The sequence below is a fragment of the Crocuta crocuta genome, unplaced genomic scaffold (genome assembly GCF_008692635.1).
Source record: "Crocuta crocuta isolate KB4526 unplaced genomic scaffold, BGI_CrCroc_1.0 scaffold167, whole genome shotgun sequence".
NCBI lineage: Eukaryota > Metazoa > Chordata > Mammalia > Carnivora > Hyaenidae > Crocuta > Crocuta crocuta.
The window spans coordinates 8,784,107-8,810,576 of NW_027532406.1; the positions used below are offsets into that span (position 1 = coordinate 8,784,107).

Consider the following 26,470-nt stretch of genomic DNA (forward strand, 5'->3'; position numbering starts at 1 on the left):
CCTTAACGACGGCAGTTTCCTACAGCTAAGGGCAGTTCCTAGTGAGAGACTAAACTATGAATGGTCAATAGCAGATAATTAAGGACATTGATTCTGAAGAAGGGATCTGGCTTATAGCTCCACATTATGCACTAGATTGGTGGCAAAGCAAAGGGAAGAGGAGTTGAGAGTGTGCACTGAGTAAACCTACTTAAACACATTGACAAAGTGTTTATCCTTTTTCATTTAACCGTGTTTCCCAAACACTTTATAGTAAACACATACTCATTTTTAAAATCATTAAAATTTTCAATATTTAAAGTAAATAAATGTGTGTGTGTGTGTGTGTGTGTGTGTGTGTGTGTGTAAGGAGTTCATCTATAATGTGATAGACATTGTAGAAAACAAATCTTTCTTTTAATTAATTACCCAGGAGTTTTACATGTTAACAGTGTTGAATTAAAAGCGACATATATGAAGTAGAAAATTTGACTTGGCAAATGTATTAGGGTCATTTTTACTTTCATATACATACTTATTTAACCATAAACTGACATACAGTATTAGAATGATTCTGCTTCCAGATTATATCTTTTTAATCTCCTTATGAACTCCTGAAACAGAGTGTATACACAGTGACTTTTAAATAGATGCTCCCAAGTTATTTTTTTATGAAGATTTTGAAAGAGTGGAGACGTAGAAAGATTTGAATTTATATTATTGAGCAATAGTCTATGACAATTATGATGTGTTACTGCTAGCCTGACGTAGTTGAGGGCACAACTATAGGTCAACAATGAGACCTTTGTGGTTAGTCATTAGCACAGCAAATGCTATAAGAAAAATACAAGATAAAGCAGAAAGAGTTCCGTCTCAGATTCAATATCTATGCTACCATTTCTCTTTTTTAAAATCATGCTGCTTTATATTTTCATAGAGCAACCTCCGTTTCATCTGTACCTATTAGCAGAGTGAAGATAAATCTGAGTATTTTACTGGACCTACTTAAAAATAAAAAATGGTCACTGCCACTAGGATGCAAGTCTTAATAACTAGTGATGTAATAAATAATAAAATATCTTTTCAACACTAGCTTAAACACTCACTGTACCTCCTAATATTTAACTGGATAAGCAATTATAATAATTACTTGTTCTATGGTTTAACTAAGCTACCGCAGCATTTGAGTCTTGCCCTATAGGGCTTCATAGCTCCCAAACGAGTGATTTCTGGTCAACTTCCTGCATTATGACAAAATATCCTACTATTCACCTTACCAAACATAGCTGCAAAACTAGCCCCTGGCCTAAGACTATTAGCAAAACAACAGGAAATGAATTATTCGCCTTAAGAGAAAACAGATAAATTATATCTTTAAAGTACAAAGATAAAAAATTCCATATTGTTTATATATTATGTTTCTCTTATAAGGATGGGGAAGTGAAAAAGAGCAGAATGAGAGGAAAAGTGTGAGAGAAATTTAGAACCTGGAAGATGGTGAGAGAATAGGATAGAAGAATTGTGTGAAGAGATTAAGGATTGAAGAGGAAAATAATGATAGTGCAGAGCCCAGAGACCAATAAAAATAGTTCAACTGTGGTGCAGGAGATTTCAAAAAGGGCCAGGCCTTGATGGTGGCAGTATATTGATTATGTGGAGAATGAGTTTAGTTTAAGACAAGAGAAGATGGTAGGGTGGGCATTCAAAAAAGAGGACCAGGTGTGGAAGATGAATGGAGGAAGATAGCAAGACTGGCATTAGTCTACTTATGGGAAAAGAAAGAGAAATAGATTTCAAAGTCCATTGCTGGAGAAAGAGGGTGGAAATCTATCCAACTGAAATAAGTAGATTGAATAGAATGTGCTGGGAGAGAGGAGATAAAGAATTGCATTTGAGTTGATAGTGACTCTTAAAGATGTCTGGAAAGGAAATTGAAAAGTAAGTCATTTGCAAAAAAAGATTTCTAGTTCTTAATAATATAATTCAGCATTTAGGGAGGAATTATGAACAAAGGTCACAAGAGGGATTCTACTGAGCTAAAATCCTCTGCAGAGGAAGCCTATAATGTCATTACTTAGATTTAAGCTTTTTCTTGGAAATGTAAGAAGTGACACAGGTGACAGTCTTGTCCTGTTCCTCCATTGGTGGAGGTGATCCTGAGCAATAGGGGTCCGAAGGGTAGACTGCTGGAAAGAAGAGGGACTCTGCGTCTGGACAAACATTGTAATTAGCCCTCAAGTAATTCAGCAATGGCTGTGATTTTATTCACAGACGACAGCTGCCCATTAGTGCTAATTAATCAACAGGAGAGAGAAACACACACACAGGGTGTGGGTGTGTTTTCTTCCAAAGCCTGGCACCCTGAGGCAGGAGGAAACCACAGCGTCAAGAGGCTGAAGGTGAAATAGAACTCTAACTGCAGCAGTGAAAAATGGACTGGACTTTTATTTGGCATTCCCTGTTTCTTGTTACTGCGCATTCAGGGCATCTTGTACTCTCCTTTTAGTCTCAAGAGGGAGGCACTCATGAAAAGTCAACATCTCATAGGTGAGAAAGCGTACCCTCTGTCCCCAAGGGCCAGGAAAGAAAGCAACCTGTGTCCTGACTTCTGGAACAAAACACACAGCGAACAAGGCCAGAACACTGTGGGATTTCTTTCCACAGAGGCTGAGCCTGACAACATTTGAAAGGCTCCAGGTGCAGTGCAAACGAGTCAGCTTCCTGAAGCAGGGTCAAGAACTGGGCCAGAAAATGCAAAATGCCCTCCTGCTTCTGCAGCCATGATTCAGGACCTTGAAGCAGTGCTGGTGAGGGTCCAGAGCTGGCTCGCATGTAGCTGATTAGCATGGGTCGACTTTCGGTGTAGCACTGCTTTCTTAAATTCGATTCCAGGTCCACATCGCTTGAGATAAGAATTGAAAAAACTAAATACGTAGGAAATGTTGTTGTGAAAAGAGAAATGTAATAACATAAAGTTTAACTTAAAGATTTTTGTACCATGTTTTCATTTGAACATCCACTATTCATTAAATATCATTTTTAGCCTATTCAGAAATGTCTGATTTTTGTTTTCCAGAAATCTTCTGATAGTTGATTTGTTAAAACTTTTACGTTTTCCATTAACATGTGTCTTTTTTTAATTTTTTTTAATTTTTATTTTTTTTAATGTTTTTATTTATTTCTAGGAGAGAGAGAGAGACAGCGTGAGCAGGGGAGGGTCAGAGAGAGAGGGAGTCACAGACTGAAACAGGCTCCAGGCTCTGAGCGGGCAGTCAGCACAGAGCCCGACCTGGGGCTCGAACCCACGAACCGCGAGATCATGACCTAAGCGAAAGTCGGATGCTTAACCAACTAAGCCACTCAGGCGCCCCATGTCTTTTTTTTAAATATAATTTATTGTCAAATTGGTTTCCATACAACACCCAAGACTCCTCCCAACAAGTGCTCTCCTCAACACTCATCAACATGTATTTTTTAATAAGGTAATTACATTCACAGCTTATAATACAATTCATTTGTTATACAGAAACTATCTGTCTTTAAGATTCTTTAAAATAATCAAGCTAGATTTTTTAAAGCTTCATTGCATCATTTCCTTACTCTGATGCTTGTCAGCAATTAGCATTTTATTTATTTAGTATCTTGTTTTCTGTTTTTACATCTAAATCTTTGATTTCTTGAAGGTTGGGAACTATTGTTTTCCCATCTTCTGTTCTTCCTGAGTGTCCAAAGTGGACTTGATACGTAACAAATATTTGTGGAAGTTGTTATTGTTATCTTTAACCCTCTGTAAATATGTTAATTATTAGTCTTCATAAAGAAGACAATGTGAAAATACTTTAATTGCAAGGTTGGCTTAACTGCATTCAATTTGATAGGGACTTTATGAGCACAATTGCTTGAAAAGTTTAGAACTATAAATAAAGAGGGGTGAGATGGTTTCTGTTGTCAAGATTCCATGATTCAACCTTGTGCAGATAGAATAAATATGTTGATTTGCTATAATTAAGGAAATTTAGTAAAGCAAGGTCTCTCACTCCTCTGTCTCCCTCCTCCCTTCTAGAGTTGTTGGGAGCCATTAGTAATATCAAGAAATACTGGTAAGATTGCAAGGCAAGTATTTTATCATTAGCATGTCCTCTCCTGACAGCCAGTATTCACATTAAGGACCCAGTATTTCATTGTGCTGTAGAGGTAGCTCCAGGAATAGCTAAGATCAAACATATAATAGCTCATATGCTTGCCACACTTACAGGAATCCAAATCTTTGATTTTATTTCCTCCTATATCATATTATTTAGCTACACTTCACTGATTTTTATTATGCAATTTTTAAAAGTTTATTTGGAGGAAGGGAGGGAGAGAGAGACAGAGAGAGAGAGAGAGAGAGAGTTCACATGTGCTAGGAGGGGAAGAGCAGAGAGAGAGGGAGAGAGAATCCGAAGCAGATTTCATGCTGTCAGCACAGAGCCCGTCGCAGAGCTCGATCTCACAAACTGTGAGATCATGACCTGAACTGAAACCAAGAGCTGGAGGCTCAACCAACTGAGGCACCCAGGCACTCTTATGTAATTTATTTTTTGATGTTTTTTAAAATTTCTTGTTTTGAGAGGGAGGAGGGGCAGAGAGAGAATGGGAGACACAGAATTCAAAGCAGGCTTCAGGCTCTGAGCTGTGAGCACATAGCCCAACATGGGTCTTGAACCCATGAGCTGTGAGATCGTGACCTGAGCCTAAGCTGGATGCTCAACCGACTGAACCACCCAGGCATCCCTGCAACCCCATGTAATTTAAATTCAGAGCCCATCTAAGGAGCCCTCACAGGACTTGGGGAACCCAAGAATGAAGGAATATGGAAATCATAGTGTTTAATAGTAGTATATTTATTTGCATAGTTTGTTGGGTCCTTCATACACACATACACGGTCATGCTTACTCCATTCCCCTTCCTCCATACACATGTACACACACACACCCTTGCTCATATTGGATGGGTCATTTAAGTTGAGAGATAAGACGCTTTCTCCAGGATTATAATCCTAGTAATTTTAAAGATTATTTGCCTATTTCCTTCAAAGTTAAAATTTAATCATAAGCAGATACCTGCAAGGAAAAATATAGTTGCATAAGTTATTGTACTGATATCTTCCAAAATGAAAGCTGTCAGAGGATTGATTGCTGACTGTCACTCTATTAAGATATTCCTTCTTTCATGAAAGAAAGGAATGCATCTAGATGTGGACATCTTGATTAGTTAGGAATCAGGTGGTCTTGGCTGTCTCACCCATATCCACAAAATTTATACAATATGATTCAGTTAAATTTGCAGTGTATGACAACTTCTGTTTCCATGATGGCATTTGAATAGAATAATAAGTACAAAAAAAGTATTGGTTCAGAATTAAACTAACTGGGGGTGCCTGGGTGGCTCAGTCAGTTAAGCGTCCGACTTCGGCTCAAGTCATGATCTCATGGTTTGTGGGTTCGAGCCCTGCGTCGGGCTCTGTGCTGACAGCTCAGAGCCTGGAGCCTGATTCAGATTCTGTGTCTCCCTCTCTCTCTGATCCTCTTCTGCTCACGCTGTCTCTCTCTCTCAGAAATAAATAAAGCATTAAAATTTTTTTAAAAAAGAATTAAACTAACTGAAATCTTTATATTAGCCTTAGCACTTTCTGTTTGTGTTTAAGAAAATCACTTCTCATTCTGCCACTTGAGATGTCAGGTCACTGGTCATAAAATTACTTTGAAATTTGATGTTGATTTCAATGACAGTGAAGGCCAATCATAGAACTTTTTGACATCTGCCCTTTACACACTGATCATATTAATAAGGAATTATTTGCTTGCTTGCTTCATGTATATGCTTGACCCTCAGCAGACAACAAAGTATATCACAGTTCAGGAAACAACACTTGATTTTTGTCTTTAATTTATAGTTTAGATTTGCATTGTGTTTTATTTGATGCTGTATATTATATTATATTTATTTGACAGGTGGCACATACTTTTATTCTTTGAGTGATGATTCTGAAGTGAATAATAGCTTAATTCAGAGAGGGACCTTGAGGAAACATCTAGCTGGTTTTACCACTATAATTTACATTGTATATCAATATAGTGTATGTGTAGTCATATACAGTTATATATTGTTCTAAAATAAAAAATGAGAAATGTGTTTGGTACAATGGACTCTTAGAACAGTATACATTGCAGACCTCAATTTGGGCTCTGAAACATATACTTCAAATAATTTATTCAAAGTAGCACTTTAACAGCCAAAACTGTTTACGTTGTGTGTGTGTGCGCTCGCATGTATTTGTATCTGTGTGTGTGTTTTCATCTCATTCATTTCTTTTGTAATGGCAACACTGACACAACATATTAATGCTTATTTGTTTTAAATTACATTGACATATGTCCACCAAGACAGATAAATATTCTCATCTTTAATGACTCATTGGAGAGGAACAAGAAGTTTGGATGCAAATCTGCATAGAGTTGGAGGGTATGGGTAAAATAAAAAAACCTATTATAATCCCTTAATCACTAGAAGTATCATCTTGAATCTGCTGCAGACAGACTAACACACACACATACACACACACACACACACACACCATCCATAGGATACCTTTAGCATTCCACGCAAAAAGAATTTTTATTTGTCTCTAACGTCTCTTTTGGGTGGTCTGAATTTGTCATTTGCAATAGGCTTTGATTCATTTAATATTGGCCATTATATTAAATAAGCATGAGATAAAAAAAACACTGCCTGGTTTTCCTATTTGTATTATCAATCATATTTGTGAATCATCATTTTAAATTAATAACATATGAAGTAATAAACACTATTTTCTATCTAGTAGCACTGAGTAATTATATGTCTGTATTTTATGGAAAATCTACTTTTAAATAGTTTTGGATCCTCAGAATTATTTTTCAAAATAAAATCATTTGAATTTTTTGCTTATAAAAATGATTCATTCTCAACTATAAATTTTTAAAGTGTGAAGAAATAAAGTTGAAGTTATCTTGAGTCTTAGTTTTTAGAGTTAACCACAATTTTCCATTTTGGGGAACAACATTTTAGATATCACACTTTCTTACACACACACACACACACACTCATCATCTTTAATAAATGAGATTATGTTATATAATCTGTTTTCCTTGTCATTGGCATGTTTCCAAGTCTGCACATATAGAACTATTTCATCAATCATCTTTATTTTGTTTTTTATTAGGTTATATAGTGAAAAATAGATAGAAACATACAGTTTAAATGGAGTGCTCTCTTCATTGCTATACTGAAAGCACTTCCTTTCCTATATACGACTCATGTTAATACTTGGGGTTTATCACTGTATTCATTATATTTTGCATTTATGAATAACTGGAAGAGATAATTTTGTTTAAATGAGAACATATCTTCTACTACCATTTCTTCTTAAATTATATATTTTAGATATATTATGCTAGCAGAAAGATTTTTTTACTTTTTTACAGAATCATAGTATTACATAATTTAATTTATTCTTCATTGATGAATAGTTAGAATCCTTTTTCACTTTTACAAAAAGTTGCAATGACCTTCCCATGACTATATATTTGCTCATATATGCAAGTATCTCTGAAGGACGGATTACATTAAATTGAATTGCTGCAGTTTTGCAAATTTTAAATTTTCATAGATGAGGGTATGCTGCCTTCTAAGACGTTGGCCATTTACCTTTCAATTACTTCCCTATATCTTCAGCAATACTGGAAAATATCAAGCTTTATAATTATTGCCTATATGACAAGGAAATATGTCATTTTCTTGTTTTAGTTGTATTTCTTGCTTAATAGATGAAAAATATGTTAAGAGTCTTTTAATGTATTTATTAGTAGTTGTATTTCATATGTGAAGTGTCTGGTTAAATACTTTGTCCATTTTTAATGCCGCCTTTTCCTCATTGATGTTTAGGAATTATTTATGCCTTAGGAATATTAATCTTGTTTCGTTTATAGAATCCTATACCAATTTTTTTTTATCTTTTGCATTTTGACTTTATAGGTTTTCATTATTTTGAAATTTAAAAAAATTATGCAATCAGATATGCCAATTATTTTACATACATTGAACTCCCCCAACCTCTCATCAAGTAGTAGTGAATTGAGCCATCACCATTATTTTTTCCCATTGCTCTGAAAAACACTAAATTTCTGAATGTTTTAATTAATCAGTATATTTTCCTTTATTCTTTTTTGTGTTTGTAAATCATATTTGCTACTCTTTCACATATTCTTCCAGATATACATTAAAATTAAACAAAGTTCCATTTAGATCTATTAAATTAGTAGACAAATTTAGTGAGTGGTGACATTTCATTTTACAATACTGAGCATTCTCATTCAGGAATATGATATTCTTCCCATTTATCCAGTTGTTCTTTTGTGCCATTAAGTAAGATTTAATATATGTATGTATATAATATGGTCGTATAATAGGTATATCACCATGAAATCTATAACTTTAGTTGCTATTATGACAGACATTGGGTTACTAAGACTTTTATTTTGATGCCAGCTGAGGTATAGAAAAGTAATACATATTTTTATTCATCCTGCATTAAGACATATGACTGAATACTCAGTGGTGATAACAGCTTTTCAGTTAATTATCTTGCATTCTTTAGGTAGGCAATTTTGTCACCCTCTGTACAATAGTTTAGCTATCAGTTATTTTGTAGGCTCATTTACATTGACTAGAACCTTCAGTGAAATATTGATTAACCTCCATGATGGTGCAAATACTTATTTTAATCCTGACTTTTGAGCAGGGCATTTGCTGTAAATTTCTGGAATTTGTTTCATGTTAAGAATGATTCTTTCTAGTCATAGATCAATAAAGAGTTTTTGTTTCCTTGTTTAGCTTTATTTTACATTAATAAGAATAGGCATAAAACTATCATCAAATGCTTTTCCAAAATCTGTTGAAATATAGTAAAGCAAGGGACTTTATAGTTAGATTTCCCAGTTATGAGCTACTGGCTTACTCCTAGGATAAACTACATTGTCTTGCTGTTCTTTTTGTACACAGCTCGATTTAAGTTGCTAATATTTTATTTAAATTGCCTGATAGCTCTGTCCCCTGCCTAATTCCTATCTAATTTTGTTATCACGTTACACAATCACTAAAAGGCAATTATCAAAATGGGAGGGAGCTTACAAATCAAATAACTAATCTGTCCCTCCTCTTACAGATGGATAACTGAAGACAGGTAAATTGTCGCACTAAGTAAAGTAATTCAGAGACAGGATTCTGTGAGTAAAGGTTCATAAAGTTTGGGAGGTGGCTTGAGATGCAAAGTCCAAGGGAGTATGAAGTTCCTTGGTAATAATTTGTTTTCTTGAAACACCCTGACTGTACTTGTTTCTATGAGGTCCACTACTTCTAGCTTCCTATTGTACCTGGATGCTAGAGGTTTATTCTCTCTCATGTGTTCCCTTAAATCAATTATATTTTCTGAGATTTGCTTCCATGGTCTTTGATTTCCCTGACAGTTCCCGGCCCACATAAAAGGTGCATACTCAACATTTGTTGCTTGATTACAATTTTTCTCTTGCATCCTGCCTTGCGCTTCTCTGGTACAATTCTATTTACTGGAACACTCTAAACAACTTGTAATTCATGCTCATTTCTTGTTACTACAAAGAGCATCAGGGCAGCACTGTTTCACCAGGAGAAATAGAAAAGCTGGCTGGTTGAGCCAGAAATCACTTGGATGCCAACATTGGGAGATCACAGACTCCCTCCTACATGGCTCAGGCTCAGTCCGAGGCCTCTGAGCCAGGCTGGTCTGGAAACAAAACATTCATCACATTACATTCTGCAGGAGACTCGAAGCTCCTGGGTTTGTTGATGGCAGTTTTCGTGCCTCTTTCCATCTGCCATACTCACCAGCATTTTGGCAGCCAGCTTGGGCCCTTTGAACAGTTATTTTACTTGATTAAAAATAAATAAATTAAAAGCAAAGTTGGGAGCTAGTCAGTTGTTCCCAGTTTGATATCTTAAGTGAAAGAAAAATTTGAAAGAAACTGCCCCCCCATGCTTTGTTAAGTATGATGACCAGACTACAAGAAAAGTGTGTTACTTTTCTTTGAATTCCAGCTGTCTAAACCTTTGTGGAACATTAAAAATGAATTTCAAAGAGATATTTCATTCCCCTTTCTTGCTTGTCCTGACTTTCTGTTGTTGTCTCCTTCTACTAAGCTCCATTGTGCATTGTCTTTGGGAATGACACATTCTTAAGCATATTAATTTGTGCATTCATCCATGTATTCATTCACTGAAGAACTATTATTATTTGGCTATTGTGTATCAAGCACTAGGAATTGAGAGCCCTTTGAGGAGCAAACACGGGTAAGGACCTGGTACTTACACAGCAGAGGAAATGATCACAAATCAAATAATCTTTTCAGTGAATGTGTAATCACAAACTGAGACTTATGCTGCAAAAGGAAAAACCTGGCTTGGACAGAGGGAAGTCTCCAGGGTGAGTGGGAGATGTAGGGTTCATGAAAAACTGTTAAAGGAATTACTTTTGAGCAGAGATCTGATAGATGGCAGTTAAGCAGATCTAAGGGGTATAAGGGTGACAGTGAAGACGGAGGGGAGCATATTCCAGACAAAAGAAAGCAGCATGTGCAAATATCTTGTGGCAGAAGGAAGTATAGATATCTGAAAGTAGGTTTTATATCTAAAACAAAGAGAAAAAGAACTCTTATGCATGATGAGGGTGGGGAGCAAGAAAAGATGATTAAGGAGATGTTTGAGAGGTGAAATCAAAAGAAATGGATATATATGGGAGTGGAAGAGTGAGTATTGTCCAGATAGTCTCTAGTTCTCTGCTTTGAGTCATAAAACACATGGACTACATCAACACCTAAGCAATTCTCTGACCACAGTAGGCTAGTTTGACTATCAATATTCCACTCCAACACTCTAAGAATGGGCCTCCATGTGGCTGAATTAATGGACAATTTCAGGGTTACTAATTGACCTCTCAGTATATGATATTTGAGATTGTCTTCTTGAAACTTTCTCTTCTCCCAGCCTCTAGGACCTCAGATTATTGTGGGTAAACTTCTCTATCCCTGATCGCTTTTTCTAAGACTTATGGTAGGGTTATCCTCTTCTATCAGCCTAATAAATATTGATGTCTCAGATACTTTCCTAAGAATATTTGCTCCCTGCACAATCACATCCTATTACCATTGATATGCTACTGACTAAAATTCTGTCTCTGAAATTCTCTGTCTTGAAAGTATTTACACAGGAGCTGCATGACCATCTGCCAGAGAGGAAAATGAAGGAAAATGAGACAGTGACCTTTATCCTCCACTGATTGCTAGGAAACACAGTGACATGATATTACAATTAGTTATGTGACCTACATATAAACGGTGCGTGTGTGGCAATGGAAATCTTGTCAAACATCAAAGTTTGCTTCATGTCCTTGAGAAATACCGTGGGTAAATACCTGTGTGAGAACTGCATAGTGACAGACTGAATGATGTGTGATGAACAGCTGTCCAAACAGCAAGCTTGCTCATAGCAACAATAGCATTTCAGTTGTCTAAGCTGACTGCAAGGACCACAAGTGCTGCTGAGACTGGATAAAGCTTCACATTAGGATGTTCATGCTTTGGTATTTAGTACTTTTAAAATACAATCCCTTTATCAGATCAGAACAAAGTAATGATGAAAAGCAGAGCTGAGCTTATAGATGGTAGACTGATTGAAAAGACCTTGACAATACCTCAGATCCCCAAATATCTTCTTTATAGCTGTCCTTGGCTTTACCATTAATGTGCCATTCCTTTGAGTCAAGCATGGCCATCTCCCTGATCTTGATGGGAAAACAAGGGACAGAACTAGCCTAACTGGCAGGGTTCTACAGATTCCAGAGTAAGAATTTCTGACTTAAGACCATAGGATAGGGAGTAAAGGGTACCCTGTTCTATGCCACATGGAAGAGTAGAGCCAAAAGATGACAGGAGCATATAAAATGGTACACAAGGAGTGCCTGAGTCGCTCAGTCAGTTAAGTGTCTTGACTTCAGCTCAGGTCATGATCTCACAGTTCATGAGTTTGAGCCCTGTGTGGGGTCTGTGCTGTCAGATCTTCTGTGTGGGGTCTGTGCTGCTTCGGATCTTCTGTCTCCCTTTTCCTCTGCCCTTCCCCTGCTTATTCTCTCTCTCTCTCTCTCTCAAAATAAATGAACATTAAAAATTTTTAAAGAAAATTGGTATACAAAACGTGAATTAAGAACCAGGTAGAGGAGAAGAAATGTCAGCAGGATGAGAACAAATGTTAATTACTTTAAGAATCATCTGTAAAACCTCTTAATAGAGTGACTGTTCTTTCCCACCCTCCACTGGTAGAGAGATAGGTGAAATGGGAGGAAATTCATACATGATCAAGCCTACCTAGTGCTATCAGACCATCTCTTCACCCTCTCTTGTTTAATCCTCAAAAGACTCCAATGTTATAGGTATTATCATACCCATTTTTCAGGTTACAAAACCAGCTTAGAGAAGTTAACATTTTGCCCATGGTCAAATGCTTATTAGTTGTGGAAATCAGGTTCAAACCCAGATATGTTTGTCTCTAAAACCTTCTTATGTCCTAATTTCCCTTAGTGGGCAGAAACTTTCCACAAGGATCTCTTGAATAATGAAGCTTTACACGGATTTGGAAACACTGTCAAAATTAGATATATAAAAGATGTCAGATGTCCAAATATCTCAAGCTACTATACAAAATATTTTATTTGCATGCTGTTTTCTTTGATTAGTAGGGAGTTGCCTTCATGCTGTGCTTAGAAACATAACTGGCTTCCTAAAAAGCCACACAGAATTTAGGAATATTCTTAGAAGAAATTTGACTTTCATTTACACATTGATGTGCCTTTGGAAAATATGTCACAACTCACTCAGATTAGAAACATAAAGAGATTTTATTTCCATCATTTAACTTTTTTTTGTTTCGTTTTGTCACAAAGACTAGCACTCTTATAAATTCAAATTTGTATAAAGTGTCACTAAAATTCCACTTGCCTTTATCTGGAAATAGTACCTGATTATTTAGAAAATTTACTGACATAAAACAGTTCTGGTAAGGAGAATTTCAGGTATGTCTGCATAAAGGAAAAAAGAGTATTAGGATGATCATTAATTGAGTAGAAAACACTTAGTTGTACTACATTTCCAATTGAGAGTTTGTAAAACTTAAGTTCACTAATATAAACAGAAATTTTGTGTTTAGCATCATTTCCATATTGTTAGTCACTGAATTGGATTGCAATAAACAAGATGACTAGCAAATTTCCAGCACAAGAATGTCTGCTTTTAAAAGAGAGAAACAAAAAAGAGAGGTGCCTGGGTGGCTCAGTTGGTTAAGCATCTGACTTAGTTTCCTTTCAGGTCATGCTCGTGTGGTCATGGGATCAATCCATGAGTCCGCTTCACACTGAGTGTAGAGTTTGCTTGGGATTCTCTCACTCTCTCTCTTTGCCTGTCCACTGCTTCCTCTCTATCTCAAAAATAAATAAATAAGCTTCAAAAAAGGGAAAAATGAGAAAGATGATACATTAAAAAATAAGAGTATATGGGGCATGTTTTTATTTTTTAAACTTCGGATTGGTGAGCATTTATTTGATTTGACTGAAAGATTGAGCCAATAATATGTATTTTTAAAAATGTTACTTAAAACAAACAGTGGTCAAATTTACAGATAGAGATTTTCAGTGCAGTGCAAATTATTATAATACATGGCAACGTGATTAGATTGCTGAATTGCACTCTCTGTGAGTGGGGCTTTGGGGTGGGGGAGAAAGGCACAGAAACTACTGCCCTTTTCAACTAATTCACAAATGTGCTAATTGTGTGTCAGATTTGAAAGTTGAAGCATTGTGACCTTCAAGCCAACAAAAGCCCTTTTCAAATAAGCCACTTTCATGTACATTAATAAAGTGAACAATGCCCTTCCCCAATTAAATAATGTATGGCTGTTATTGCATTATATGTAAATGCAAATCAAGGAATTGTTTCACTATTCACATATTAAAAGTAATGTTATAAAAAAGGAGACTGTTGGGTGCCTGGGTGGCTCAGTCAGTTAAGCGTCTGACTTCAGCTCAGGTCATGATCACATGGTTTGTGGGTTCAAGCCCCGTGTCAGGTTCTGTGCTGACAGCTCAGAGCCTGGAACCTGTTTCAGATTCTGTGTCTCCCTCTTTCTCTGCCCCTCCCTCACTCATGCTCTGTCTCTCTCTGTCTCAAAAATAATTTTTTTTAAAAAAAGGAGACTGTAAATCCACTTAAGTTACATTTTGTGGTGCCCTACAATTGTGATCCAGGGATATGTTTCTGTCTGCTTCCATTGCTTGAGCTAACGTGTGGTTTTCTGCAACTGAATTCATTTTGGATTGGAGTCATAAAATCTGTAATGTTTTGAAGTATATAGTAGCCAACAGAGATGTTAAGAAAGTTAGAAAAATGATTTTTAAAAAAGCTATTTCCTTGCAGTGATGAAGACAGTGACATATCTTGTAGATCATAGGGAACACTGCCTCTGTACACACCCATTCATCTGCTAGCAAGAAAAATGAATAAAAGTCAGGGTCAAAGGAAAGGAAAGGAATCCCATACTCTTTCTTGTGGCTCTTTCATGGTATAAAGAAAGTATCTGTAAATATTGGACTTAGGTAAAGGTGATTATTTCACTGGAAAAGAGTGCATGTTTCAAAAGCAATAATGTATAAAGGAATTTAGGTGCGACTAATGCTTGAATCAAACTGACTGCTGGAATGTCAAACAATGCCCATGAAGTTGTAGTAGAAAATCAAGAACAGGAAGAAGAATTTAATTATCTTGTATTTGTCCAGCTTTGTAATATATTTGATGCTGAATAAAACAGGAGTAAAGATATAGTCATGCCTAATGCAACTGAAGTATGCACAATAGACCGCAAGGGGATAAAAAAATAATAAACAATTACAGACTTAAAATAAACCATAGCTATATGAGATTCCAAGAACCTATTAACATTGAATCCATAGATATACTTTTTTTCAGTCCTATAGGAAACCATAATAGTTAACATCTTATTATGGGTTAGACGTCAATACCAAGAGACTGGATAGAGTTGACTGATTCAATCATCCATCTTCCTTTTTGTTTTAAACCATTTTCTAGAGCCCTTTGTGTTAATTGTTTTAATAGATCCTTTGAATACTTCCATAAAACAGAGAGCAGTGACATTTATGAGAATGCTACTGGTTATCACTGAGATTTTTCAATGGGTATGTACATGCTCTAACCTATTTAGGATAGCAAATGTTTCTGCATTTCTTGAATAATCTGAAATAAATTCCATTAATTTGGATTGTATTTAAGGTGGCAAATCTTGCTTGTTCCATGTCAACAAACGAAGATGGGATTAAAATTGTCAAAATTGCAGCGAATCACCTGGAAACCTTGTGTCCACAGGTATGATAACTAAGTTGCTGTCTCTTTCATTACACTAAGTATAAAAATTATATATAATGCTTCAGACCTTTATATATATATATATATATGGAAACATATTAAAATATTTATTTTAAACACAGAAGATGACTTGTCCTAAGGTCAAGCTTTATTCTTTACTAAGTACCTAGTTCTTTACTTAGCACCTGGTTTTGTAACATTCCCTAAGGGACCATATCTGACTTTTGTGAGAGATAAGTATAATGTGAATTATATATAAGTATAATAAGCAGGTCTTTGTCCAACAATTTTATCACTAGTTGCCATTTATCTTGAAATTTCATAGTATGAAAGGAATAACTTTTGGGGTGCCTGGGTGGCTCAGTTGGTTGAGCATCCAACTTCGGCTCAGGTCATGATCTGAGTTCAAGCCTTGCATCAGGCTCTATACTGACAAGTCAGAGCCTGAAGCCTGCTTTGGATTCTGTGTCTTCCTCTCTCTCTGCCTGTCCCCACTCCTGCTCTGTCTCTCTCTGCTTCAAAAATAAACGTTGAAACAAAATTTATAATTTTTTAAAAAGAAAGGAATAACATTTTTCCCTCTTTTATCCAAAGACATGGGTTTGAAAAAAGGCAAGAAATGTTTTGTCTGCAATTCAGAAGTTTTTGTTTGTTTGTTTGTTTGTTTATCTGCAAAGGAACATATTAATAAGGAATTATTCCTAGGAGTAGTGTTTTGAACCACAAATCAGGATACATCTAAGGGTAATCTTAAACACCCTGCCTTAGAATAATTAAGAGATAATACAGATAATTACTTCCTAATAGAAATCACAAATGTTCTAAGTATGTGAACTATAACAATGATTAGAGACTGCAGGTCTCTGGATATCTGATGAGATGCTCATTTTTTTTTAAAAGTAGAGTATGTGTTAAATTCTTGATTTGCCTTGCTGACAATTTCATCTCTAAGAATATTGATCAAAAGTAAGGGAGGTTCCTCCTTTGGATGTAATGTTGATTAACAAATAAAAGCTGTCTGGAGAAGTGGTGTCTAGAGGACCTGCAACTGAGATCTCTCAACTGATGTCTATGAGATCTCACAAGGAACCAGAATAGTGCAGCCAGGTCCCTAAAGTGGTTGAATCATTTCTGTTCCCCTTAGCAGTCTAGGAGAGTTCTCATTTCTCCACATTGTGGATTACACTTGATGCTGTCACTTTTTATTTTTATTTTTTTTTTTAATTTTTTAATGTTTTATTTATTTCTGAGAGAGAGAAAGAGAGAGAGGACAGCATGAACAGGGGACGGTCAGAGAGAGAGGGAGACACAGAATCTGAAGCAGGCTCCAGGCTCTGAGCTAGCTGTCAGCACAGAGCCTGACGCAGGGCTCGAACCCATGAACCGTGAGATTATGACTTGAGCCGAAGTCGGACGCTTAACCAACTGAGCCATCCAGGCGTCCCTATGCTGTCATTTTTTAAATTGTCTTGGGGCACCTGGGTGGTTCAGTTGGTTAAGCATCCAACTCTTGATTTAGGCTCAGGTCGTGATTTCACAGTTTGAGTTCAAACCCTATGGTGGACACTGAGCTGACAGTGCAGAGCCCAGTTCAAATCCTCTGTTTCCCTCTCTCACTGCCCCTCCCTGCTCTCTCTCTCTCTCACACACACACACACACAACACACACACACTCTCTCTCTCTCTCAAAATAAATAAACTGTTTTTAAAAATAAAATGTCTTTTGAATCTGAAAAGTATTAACTATATCTCACTGGTTTAAACTTATAATTTTTTGATTACTAAAGAAAGTATTTTTTCATATTGTTTGTTAACCATTTGGCTTTCTAATTCCGTGAATTGCCTATATCTTTCTCTAATTTTAAGTTCGATTGTCTCTTTCTTTTTTATTGTATTGCTTAGGTTTGTTAAAAATATCCTTTGTTGACTACAGCTTTTAACTTTTAAAATAATATTTTAATCATAGAGGATTTCAAGAACTTTAATGATCTATCTTTTAATTCCTTCAATAGATACTTATTGAACACATACCCTGTATCATGGCTAATTAGTTTGTACCTTGTCAAGAGATTCTCTCAATAAAAATGTTATATAGTTTTCACATTTTTTATTAAAAAGGCAGAAGTATTGTTATTTAACATTTACATCTTTACTTCATCTAAAATTTGTTTTTATGTCTAACCATTGGGTCACTATCATGTATTGAATAGTTGATCCTTTCCGAATTAATGTGAAATGCTATCATTGTTTGTCTCTCTCTCTCTCTCTCTCTTTCTATCTCTCTCTCTCTCTCTCTCTCTCTCTCACACACACACACACACATACATACACTTTTAAAAACATTTGTATTGTTTTATATATGTATATTTGTATACACATATGTATCGGATATATATTTATAATATTTGCATTGGTATACATGTTTTATATAATGCATTGTATATGTGTAATAAATATATATCAAATATGTATAATTTACTTACTACTATTGCATCTGTATATATAGATTGATAGGTAAATTGAAATACATTTCAAAGCATACAAGCTTCTGGACTCTCTATTCTGTTCCACTGGTCTGTTTCTTTATCCCTGAAACAGTACTGCAGTATCTTAACTATGTTTTTATACTAAATCTGTTTATCTCTAGGCAGTTTGGCTCACTTCATTTTTCTTGTTGTAATTGGTGGTGTTTTGTTTTTAATTATTGCTCTTCTTCCTTTTTGCTTGTTCCTATAACTTTCAGGATCAACTTGTCAAGTTTCATGAAAGTACATTAGAATTTTTATTGAAATTGTTAAAATGTCTTGTATTTAAGATTATTTTAGGAATGATGGCTCTTTGAGATACTGGATTTTTCCATTAATAAATATTTTATTAATAAATGCTTATTTAAATGTTTTATGTATCTCCATAATCAATCTTTTTTTTTTAATTATGTCCTTCAGGGCTCTTCAGCTTTTTATTATTTATTACAATAAATTCCATGGCTACATGCTGATGGCTTCCAAACTTTTCTCTCTAGGCCAGATCTCTCCCCTAAAAGCCACACGCAGATTTAGGATAGTCATGACATTTCCACTCTGATATCTAGAATACACTTAAAATAGCCATAATGGAAATCCTGATTGTTCCATCCCCATTTAATTCTGCTACTTCTTCAGTCTTACTGATTTTAGTTAATAGCATTCTTATTCACCTAGTTGCTCTGGGGAAAAACCTGGAAGTTTTCCTTTCTTCATTCAGTAAATATTTATTGAACATATACTATGTGGTAGGTATTCCTTATGTACGTGTAAGGCAAATAGCAAGGAAAACAAACATGAAAACCCTTGTCCTTGTGAAGTTTACATCCTAGTGATATCTGAGGGCTGTTTTTCCTATTGAATCTGTAACAAGTCCTATCAATTTTCCCAAAAATATTTACCTTGAATTATATACTTTTCTCCATCTTGTCTGTCAGCATCTTAGCCTATGCTGCCATCACCTCTATCTTGAACCACAGAAATACCATCCCATTTGGTTTCCATGCTTATACTTACATCTCTTTAACCTACTTTCTATCTAAAAACCAAAGTAAATTTAAAGATGTTTATCTTAGCAATTGCTTTCTATAGCTTTTATAGTAAAATGCAAACATTTTTATGGCTTATTCAGACTTTTATAAACTTCCTACTGCCTAACCTCCAGCCCCACCTTGTATTGTTTTCCTTTTCACTCATTCGATCTCTTTTTGTTTCTAGAACACAATAAATTTCTTCCCATTGGAGGGAGTTTGCATTTGGTAACTTCCCAGTGCAGTTTTTCTCATGAGGTCTGCTCTTGTTATGTTCAGTTTGTAAGGATCCATCTCAAATATCGTTTTCTCAGAGATTAATCTCCCTAAATCATTTCTCCAGCTATACTCCATTATATCCCCGTATTTATTTCTTTTAGAGTCTCCATCACAACTTGAAAGTATATTTTATACTATTTTGTGTACTTTTATTGTACATTTTCTACACTCAAACATAAAGTTCATGAAGGCAATGATTTAGTCTTCCTTATTCACTATGTGTATCCCCTGTACTTAGCAGAAACACAGCATATATATATGCAGCGTATAAATATAGAATGCTTATTCTATATTTATAGAAGGCAGCAAGGCTTTTGGCAACACCGTTAATGATACTTTTCCTAACAAGGTGTGTCTTCTTTTAACAACATGAAAAAAATTATAGTACAGTTAGAGTTATAGCTCATGAAAAAAATAACCCTTAAAATGGGTGATTAATATACAGTTGCAAACTAACAGTGGGACTGCACTGGTGGGCCACAGCAACCTGTTCTTGATTTAGTTCATTTCAGTGCTTTCCTAATGATTTGGATAAGACTACAAAATAATATATATCTTAAAATTTATTAAAATTTTAAATTCTTAAAATTTTCAATTAAAAATAAGAGAATAAAGGTCATATATTTTCTGAATGAATCTAGTCACAAAGAATTTGGATTTCCAGAATATGCACTAAATCTCAGTACCTAGATGAATATAATAGATATAAATATTAAACCATATATGCAAAACACTATAAAACAAATTGCCAAATAGAGAATGAAAGAATTATAGCTTAGCAAAAATTTACCCTCCTAAAGTCTTAGAGATTTTAGTTGATAGTAATCCTATTGTGAATCAACAACGCGATATAGCTGTCAGAAAGAAAAACTAATATGATTTAGCATCTTTTCATCAAACAATAAGTTCTAAAACTGGGGTGTCTGGGTGACTCAGTCAGTTAAGCGGCCAACTCTCGATTTCGGCTCAGGCCATGATCTCACAGTTTGTGAGTTTGAGCCCCACATTGAGCTCTGCGCTCACAATGAAGAACTTGCTTCAGATCCTCTATCTCCCTCTCTCTGCCCCTCACTCGCTCATGCTTGTGCGCTCTCTCTCTCTCTCTGGAAAACAATAAACATTAAAGAAATTTTTAAAAAGAATAATTTCTAAAACTCATTCTCAACCTCCTCTGGATTCCAAAATTATTTTTTAAACTCTATATAATTTAATACAGTACATCTTGAAATTCAGAATTAGTAGTTCTGGAGTGCACCCCAATTGTGAGTGTGTGTGTGTGTGTGTGTGTGTGTGTGTGTGTGTGTGAGAGAGAGAGTGAGTACCCATCTGTGTAAGTTCTACTTTTGCAAATCTATTGAAATAAAACATGCACATACATTTAGGTCCACTAATTCGACTTCCAGCAATTTATGGTGCAGCTGTATATGTGCACATGCATAAAAGTCTATGAGTAAGGTTCTTATGCAACTTGACTTATAATGGCAAAAGCTGGAACCAATCTAATGTCTGTGAACAGAGAATGTTAAAAACTGTTTAAAGTAGTAAGTCGGCTGAATGTAGGTTTTGGTATGGAAGATACCCAAGATAAGTGAAAAAGGCAAATTTCAAATGAGTATGTATATTATCCCATTTATGTGGAGAAAAAAAGGAGATAGTTTGAGCCATATGTTTGTGTAGTCATAGAAAATTTTTCAAAAAATTTCATGAGAATGTTAATAGTAGTTACTTCCAGGAAGTGAGACTGGGGACAAAGCACAAAGAGGGTAGTTTTACAGTCCATTTTATTTCTTTTACAACTCTTAAGTTAAGCAGAAATAGGCACTCTATTAATTTCTAATTTTATTTAGAACCAATTAAAAATATTGCTAGATTGATCCTGGAGTGAATCAGGCTGAGAAACAGAGGGTCAGGAGGTGCTGATGGAGTAACATTTAATTCTTGTTTATTAAAAATGATTAAGTTCATGAAAAGTTTCAGGGAGTTGGCTCATCCTGGCTCCCACTATGCCTGAAGGGCTACAGATAATGCTTTGCCCACTGCATATTTAACAGAGGATCTGAATAGTGACACAACTTGAAGTATGTCATATGAAAAACTCATAAAAGCAACAGGGAATTATAGCAAGGAAAAGGTAAGGAGACTTCGAAAAACATGGTCACTGCCATCAGATCTTTAAAGGGCTATGATGCAAAAGACTTGTTCTGAAGATTCTGGAGGGACTGAACTGCAGCCTAGGAATAGGAGCTACAAGGATAAAAGCTTTCTCTCCACACAAAATGAAAGATGCTCTCTCACAGTACTATCTTGAAAGGAATTAGGCTTTGTTGAGAAGGAGGAATTTGGAGTTTCTCAATAACACAGACATTCAAATACGTGGAGAGTGACCATTTGACTAAGCTATTATAAAGGAAGCTTGAGCCTTGGGTGAGAAGTTCACCTACAGAACTTTTAATGCCCAATCCTTAGATTCTCTAAGGATTTTTTTTATATAAAAAAGTAGAGAAATGTAATCTGAATGATAGCATTTCTAAGATAGTGTAGCTGTTTGAACTCAGCCTGTTGGAAGGATAAGGCTAGTCTATGTGGCTTAATAGTTATTCTATTTCAACAAGTGACTTGGAGGGATATTTTAAAACTAACATTTTATATTTGCATATGGCACAGAAATGAGAAGATAGAATTAAAGGTTCTAAAATATGTTGGTAATTTGGACTAATGTTTGAAACCTTATAAACTAAAATTTAATAAGGGTAAATATAAAGTCAGGACCTTAGGTTAAATATGTGTACAAGGCAGATAGGAAAACATTGCTTATCAAAAGCACCTGGAGCATCAGGAATTGAAAGGGACATTTGTTATCTAGTTCAATGAACTCAAAAACTGGTCCATTAAAGTGTTTTCATGGTCTATACTGAAATTAGATTAGTAATAGTTAGCTTTTTTCATAAAGTAAATTTTATTCAACTTTTTATGAGAAATTGATGTGCTTCCTGTTTGTTTGATATTCATCAAAAGCATTTGATTTATGAAATAAAAATGAAAGTAGATAATAGCTTTTTATATGATTATTCTTCACTTGGAAAAATAAAACTTTCTCAACCTCATGTTGTTTATGTCACTTTCCTTACTTTCAAAATGTTTGTAGCCTGAAAAATCCAGAAAATTAAAAGTACTAATTTAGGTGACTCAACTGTATGTCAGTAGTGTAACATGGGTGTCAAATTACAGCTTTAAAATGATTATGATAATGAAATAGGGAAATTTCCAGGGTGGTTGGCCTAGGGCTGTCCATATCTAAAATTCCATGTTGGATTCAGACCCTGCAATTTAGGGGCTAAACAGAAGAAGAATGAGTTGTTTTAAGTGTAGTGAACTATTATCTAATCACCAGACATATTTAACCAAAAGCCAAAAAAAGGCTGTGCCTTTTAGAAATAGAATTTCATTTTGGGGTCGTAGAAGTATTGGATGTCTTAGTGTTCTTTTTATAAATGAGATTCTTTAATTAATAAAAATATGGTGAAAACCTAGCATGTTTCCCTATGGTGAATACACTTATATTCAAGTAGGCAGACTCTCAGAAGTGGTTAGGTTTTCCAAAATCAAGTTAAGTTTTCTAATCACTGCCATCTGAATCACTATCTAATACAGCTTTGTTGTATCTTTTGTTTATACCTCTCACCAAATGCTATGCTATATGATGACTTAACAGAGCAAAAACAGCTTGCAAATATATCTAGTATATTTTCAGTGATGTTCTTGGGGGTATATTTTCATAAGTTACTTATTATAAATCTATAGTTAATTTCTAAAAAAGGTTGTATATTGAGTGTGTTAAAGCCAAGTTTGCCTCAGACATAGAAGCTTGTGAAGTATAAAATGAACAAGATACCCGGAGACAGTGTGCTCTGGACATCACCTGTATTCATATTTAAACATGGAAAAATATAACCTTCATAAGGGTAAGAATTTCAGGTCCACTGAAGTATCCTAAAAATAATGCCTGACAAGTAGTAGGTGCATATTTGTAAGTGAATGATTACATCTGCACAAACTTATTTTGTGTTGTAGACTTTGGGAAACGGACACCAAAAGGCAGGACTATTCCTCATCCTTTTTATTCTCTGGGAGGTATAGAANCCCAGTTTCTAACCAAAGTGATAAAAGGTCCCCTTTAACACTGTCTTCTTGAAGTACAAGTTATGTGAAGTGACTGACATTATCTCCCTCTGCATGAACAAGATTGTTTTGTTGTAATAGCAGCTTGTTCAGATTAAGTTATGATGTGTTACTGTATTTAGTACACACTTCAGTAAGGCTATTGGGCTATCTCTTTTTTTTTAAGTTTATTTATTTATTTTGAGAGAGAGAGACAGAGCTTGCACACGTGAGTGCACACAATGGGGGGGACAGAGAGAGAGAGAGAGAGAGAGAGAATCTCAAGCAGGCTTTGTGCTGTCAGAGCACAGGCCAGTGCAGGCAAGATCTGAACCCAAACCATGAGATCATGACCTGAACCAAAATCAAGAGTCAGATTCTTAATGGACTGAGCCACCCAGGCAACCCGGGGCTATCTCTTTCATATGGAAAAACATATCCTGATTTGTATGGGAGTTTTGTTTGTTTTCGTGATCAAGAAGCTGTCAGATCTATGAATTGAAAGCACTTAATTTTCTCAGAATCATGCTCTGGAGAAGCAGATATGGTTTCTTTCATTTTCTACAGATGATGATGATGGATTTTTGTTTGCAACAAAACAACATAGGACTCAAATAGTCAATTTGAAATAGTCATATTCTTTAAGAATCCCAGAGTGTACCTATGAGTGTTGTGACAGACAGGCCTTTTACAATTATGCCTAATTTATTTTTCTCCTAAGAGAATGGCAAAAATATTCTATGATTTTGGAAACCAAGAGTCATTTAAGACTATAAAAAGGCTAACATAAAGTGATCATTTTTTTTTTTAAGAAGCTGATTATGATTGAATGGTTGGTTCTCAAGAATGTCTAGGGTGATTTCAGACTGGAAGCCTAGGGTCAGTCTCTTCCTGGTGGCAGCTATGAACACAGCTGTGTTTCCAAGCTGGAAGTTAAGCTCTTTGTTATTGTACTATCATTGATATGCATCCTGTCCCAATTATACGTTCAGTCACTCCCTTTCACTCACTCCAAGGATCTCTTCATTCAACAAATATTTGCTGATCACCTACTTGGAGAGCCCTTGAAGCTAGAGTGAACCAGTGGCAGGAAGTAGGGATTAACGAGGTACTCACTAGAGCAATTCTGAGGAATAAGGCCTGGGTTCATCAAGAAAGGGCCTTATCTTAGAATATCTGAGATATTGTGTCCTAGAACAAGAGAAAAGTTGTGGGAAAGAAGTCATAAACATTAAATTCAAGTGGGTAAATGAGGTTACAAATTAGATAATGACTTAAAAGTAAGTAGCCAGGACTAAGTATGATTTAATATGCAGGCTGAGGCAAGAATTTCCAAATAAATCACAAACCAGAGACTATGCTGGAGCCCTCATTTACATTCAAGATGTGTGCTGTAATAGTAAGCATATTATCATAAATGCTCTGTGGCAGCCTGGACAATGTTCTAGTTATAGAGGCAAACAAAGATGGAGCTTTGCTTACATTGTTTCCAATGAGAAGGGAATATGTATTATCCAGGTAAAAATGAAGTATATTAGAAAGGAAGAGGTTGAAATGTCATGGAAGTTAGAGACTCATGTCAGTTAAGGGATTCAGGGAGGGCTCTCAGAAAAGTGACACATTCCATTAGCCTTAAATGACAAATAGGATTTGGACATTTGGGAAAATATGAAAAGAAAATTCTAGGCAAAGGAGATGGAAAAGCAAGAAATTTTAAAAGTGAGTAACCGAATCTGTGTAGGCTGTATCGTTTCATAACAGGAAAGCTCCTGGCATTTGGGATGGAATATTTCTTTGTTGTGTGATGCAATGGTGGGGATCTACATCCCAGATAATTCAGAATCTAGGACACTAAATACACAACCACCACCTCCCAGCTCAGTCTCTGTGATAACCAAAAATGCCTCCACACATTTCCAGGTTCCTCCTAGGAGATACTGCCCCATTTGACAACAAGTGGGAGGCCATGGGCTGCGGAAAAGGAAGAGACTGGATACCCAATTGAAACATAGGACTTAGCCCTTACTGCCAAGTGAAGGAATTTAGATTTAGAATTTGGTAGAGGATGGCAAGTGATCATAGGTTTTGAGTAGAAGTGTGACATTATCACAGCTGTGCTTCTAGGGAACTAATCTGGAAACTGTGTATGTCAGCGGAATGGAAAATGTGATAGGCAGGGCCAGTTAAGAGATTATAAAATATTATATACAAAAATAAGAATTTGAATAAGGAACACAGGAATAAAATTTTATAAGAAGGGACAAATTGTAAATACAGTATATAAATTGACCAGAAATTGAAAACACATTAACTCTCAGTAATTGATGAAGGCAAAAGAGGACAAATTAGAGGGTTTAGTTTGGCACCTGGAAAAGTGGTGTTTCTATTAGAAGAAATGGGTAATGCAATGAAAGAGGAGTCACCTGAGGACAGAATTAATATATTTAAAGCACTATTGAAATATTAAGGTAGTGCTTTAAATATATTTAAGTTACTCTCAACATAAAGTTGAGATTATAGCAAACATGTTCAAGAACTTGCAATATAATAGCTAGATGTGGTGGCCACTCACCACCATATAGAGGTGATGGTTGGAGCTGTTTCATGTAGGACAAGTTTGCTAAAGAGCAAGAGAAAACTAAAAGGTCAAGGGCAGAATCTTAAGAAAAGACATCTAGGAAAGAAGAGAAGGAAGATGGGAAAGAACAATCATTAAGGAAAGAGGAAAGTCAGGAGTGTGTGGGTTGGTGGAAGCCTAGCAAGTGGAACATGCCACAGGCTCCAGAGAGGTCCAGTGGGATAGTACTGGCAAGTCTCAAGTGGAGTCGGAAATTAGGAAGTCAGTGGTGATCTTAACGAAAGAGGTTCTGGTGGCATCCTGGGGGAGGAGAGAGTGGGGCCTAGATTTTATTTCCCCAGTGACTTGAAAAGAAATTTAATTGTAGAAAAGAAAAACACTGGGGC

At 35.6% G+C, this 26,470-nt stretch overlaps 1 protein-coding gene across 1 annotated transcript in view; it reads left to right on the plus strand.

Moving 5' to 3' along the window:
- CTNNA3 (catenin alpha 3) overlaps nt 1–26,470 on the plus strand; it is a 1,601,461-nt gene that overhangs the window by 949,555 nt on the left and 625,436 nt on the right. The window contains exon 10 of the mRNA XM_077778723.1: nt 15,424–15,516. Within this exon, the coding sequence (XP_077634849.1) occupies nt 15,424–15,516 (93 nt within the window). The remainder of the gene's footprint in view (nt 1–15,423; nt 15,517–26,470) is intronic.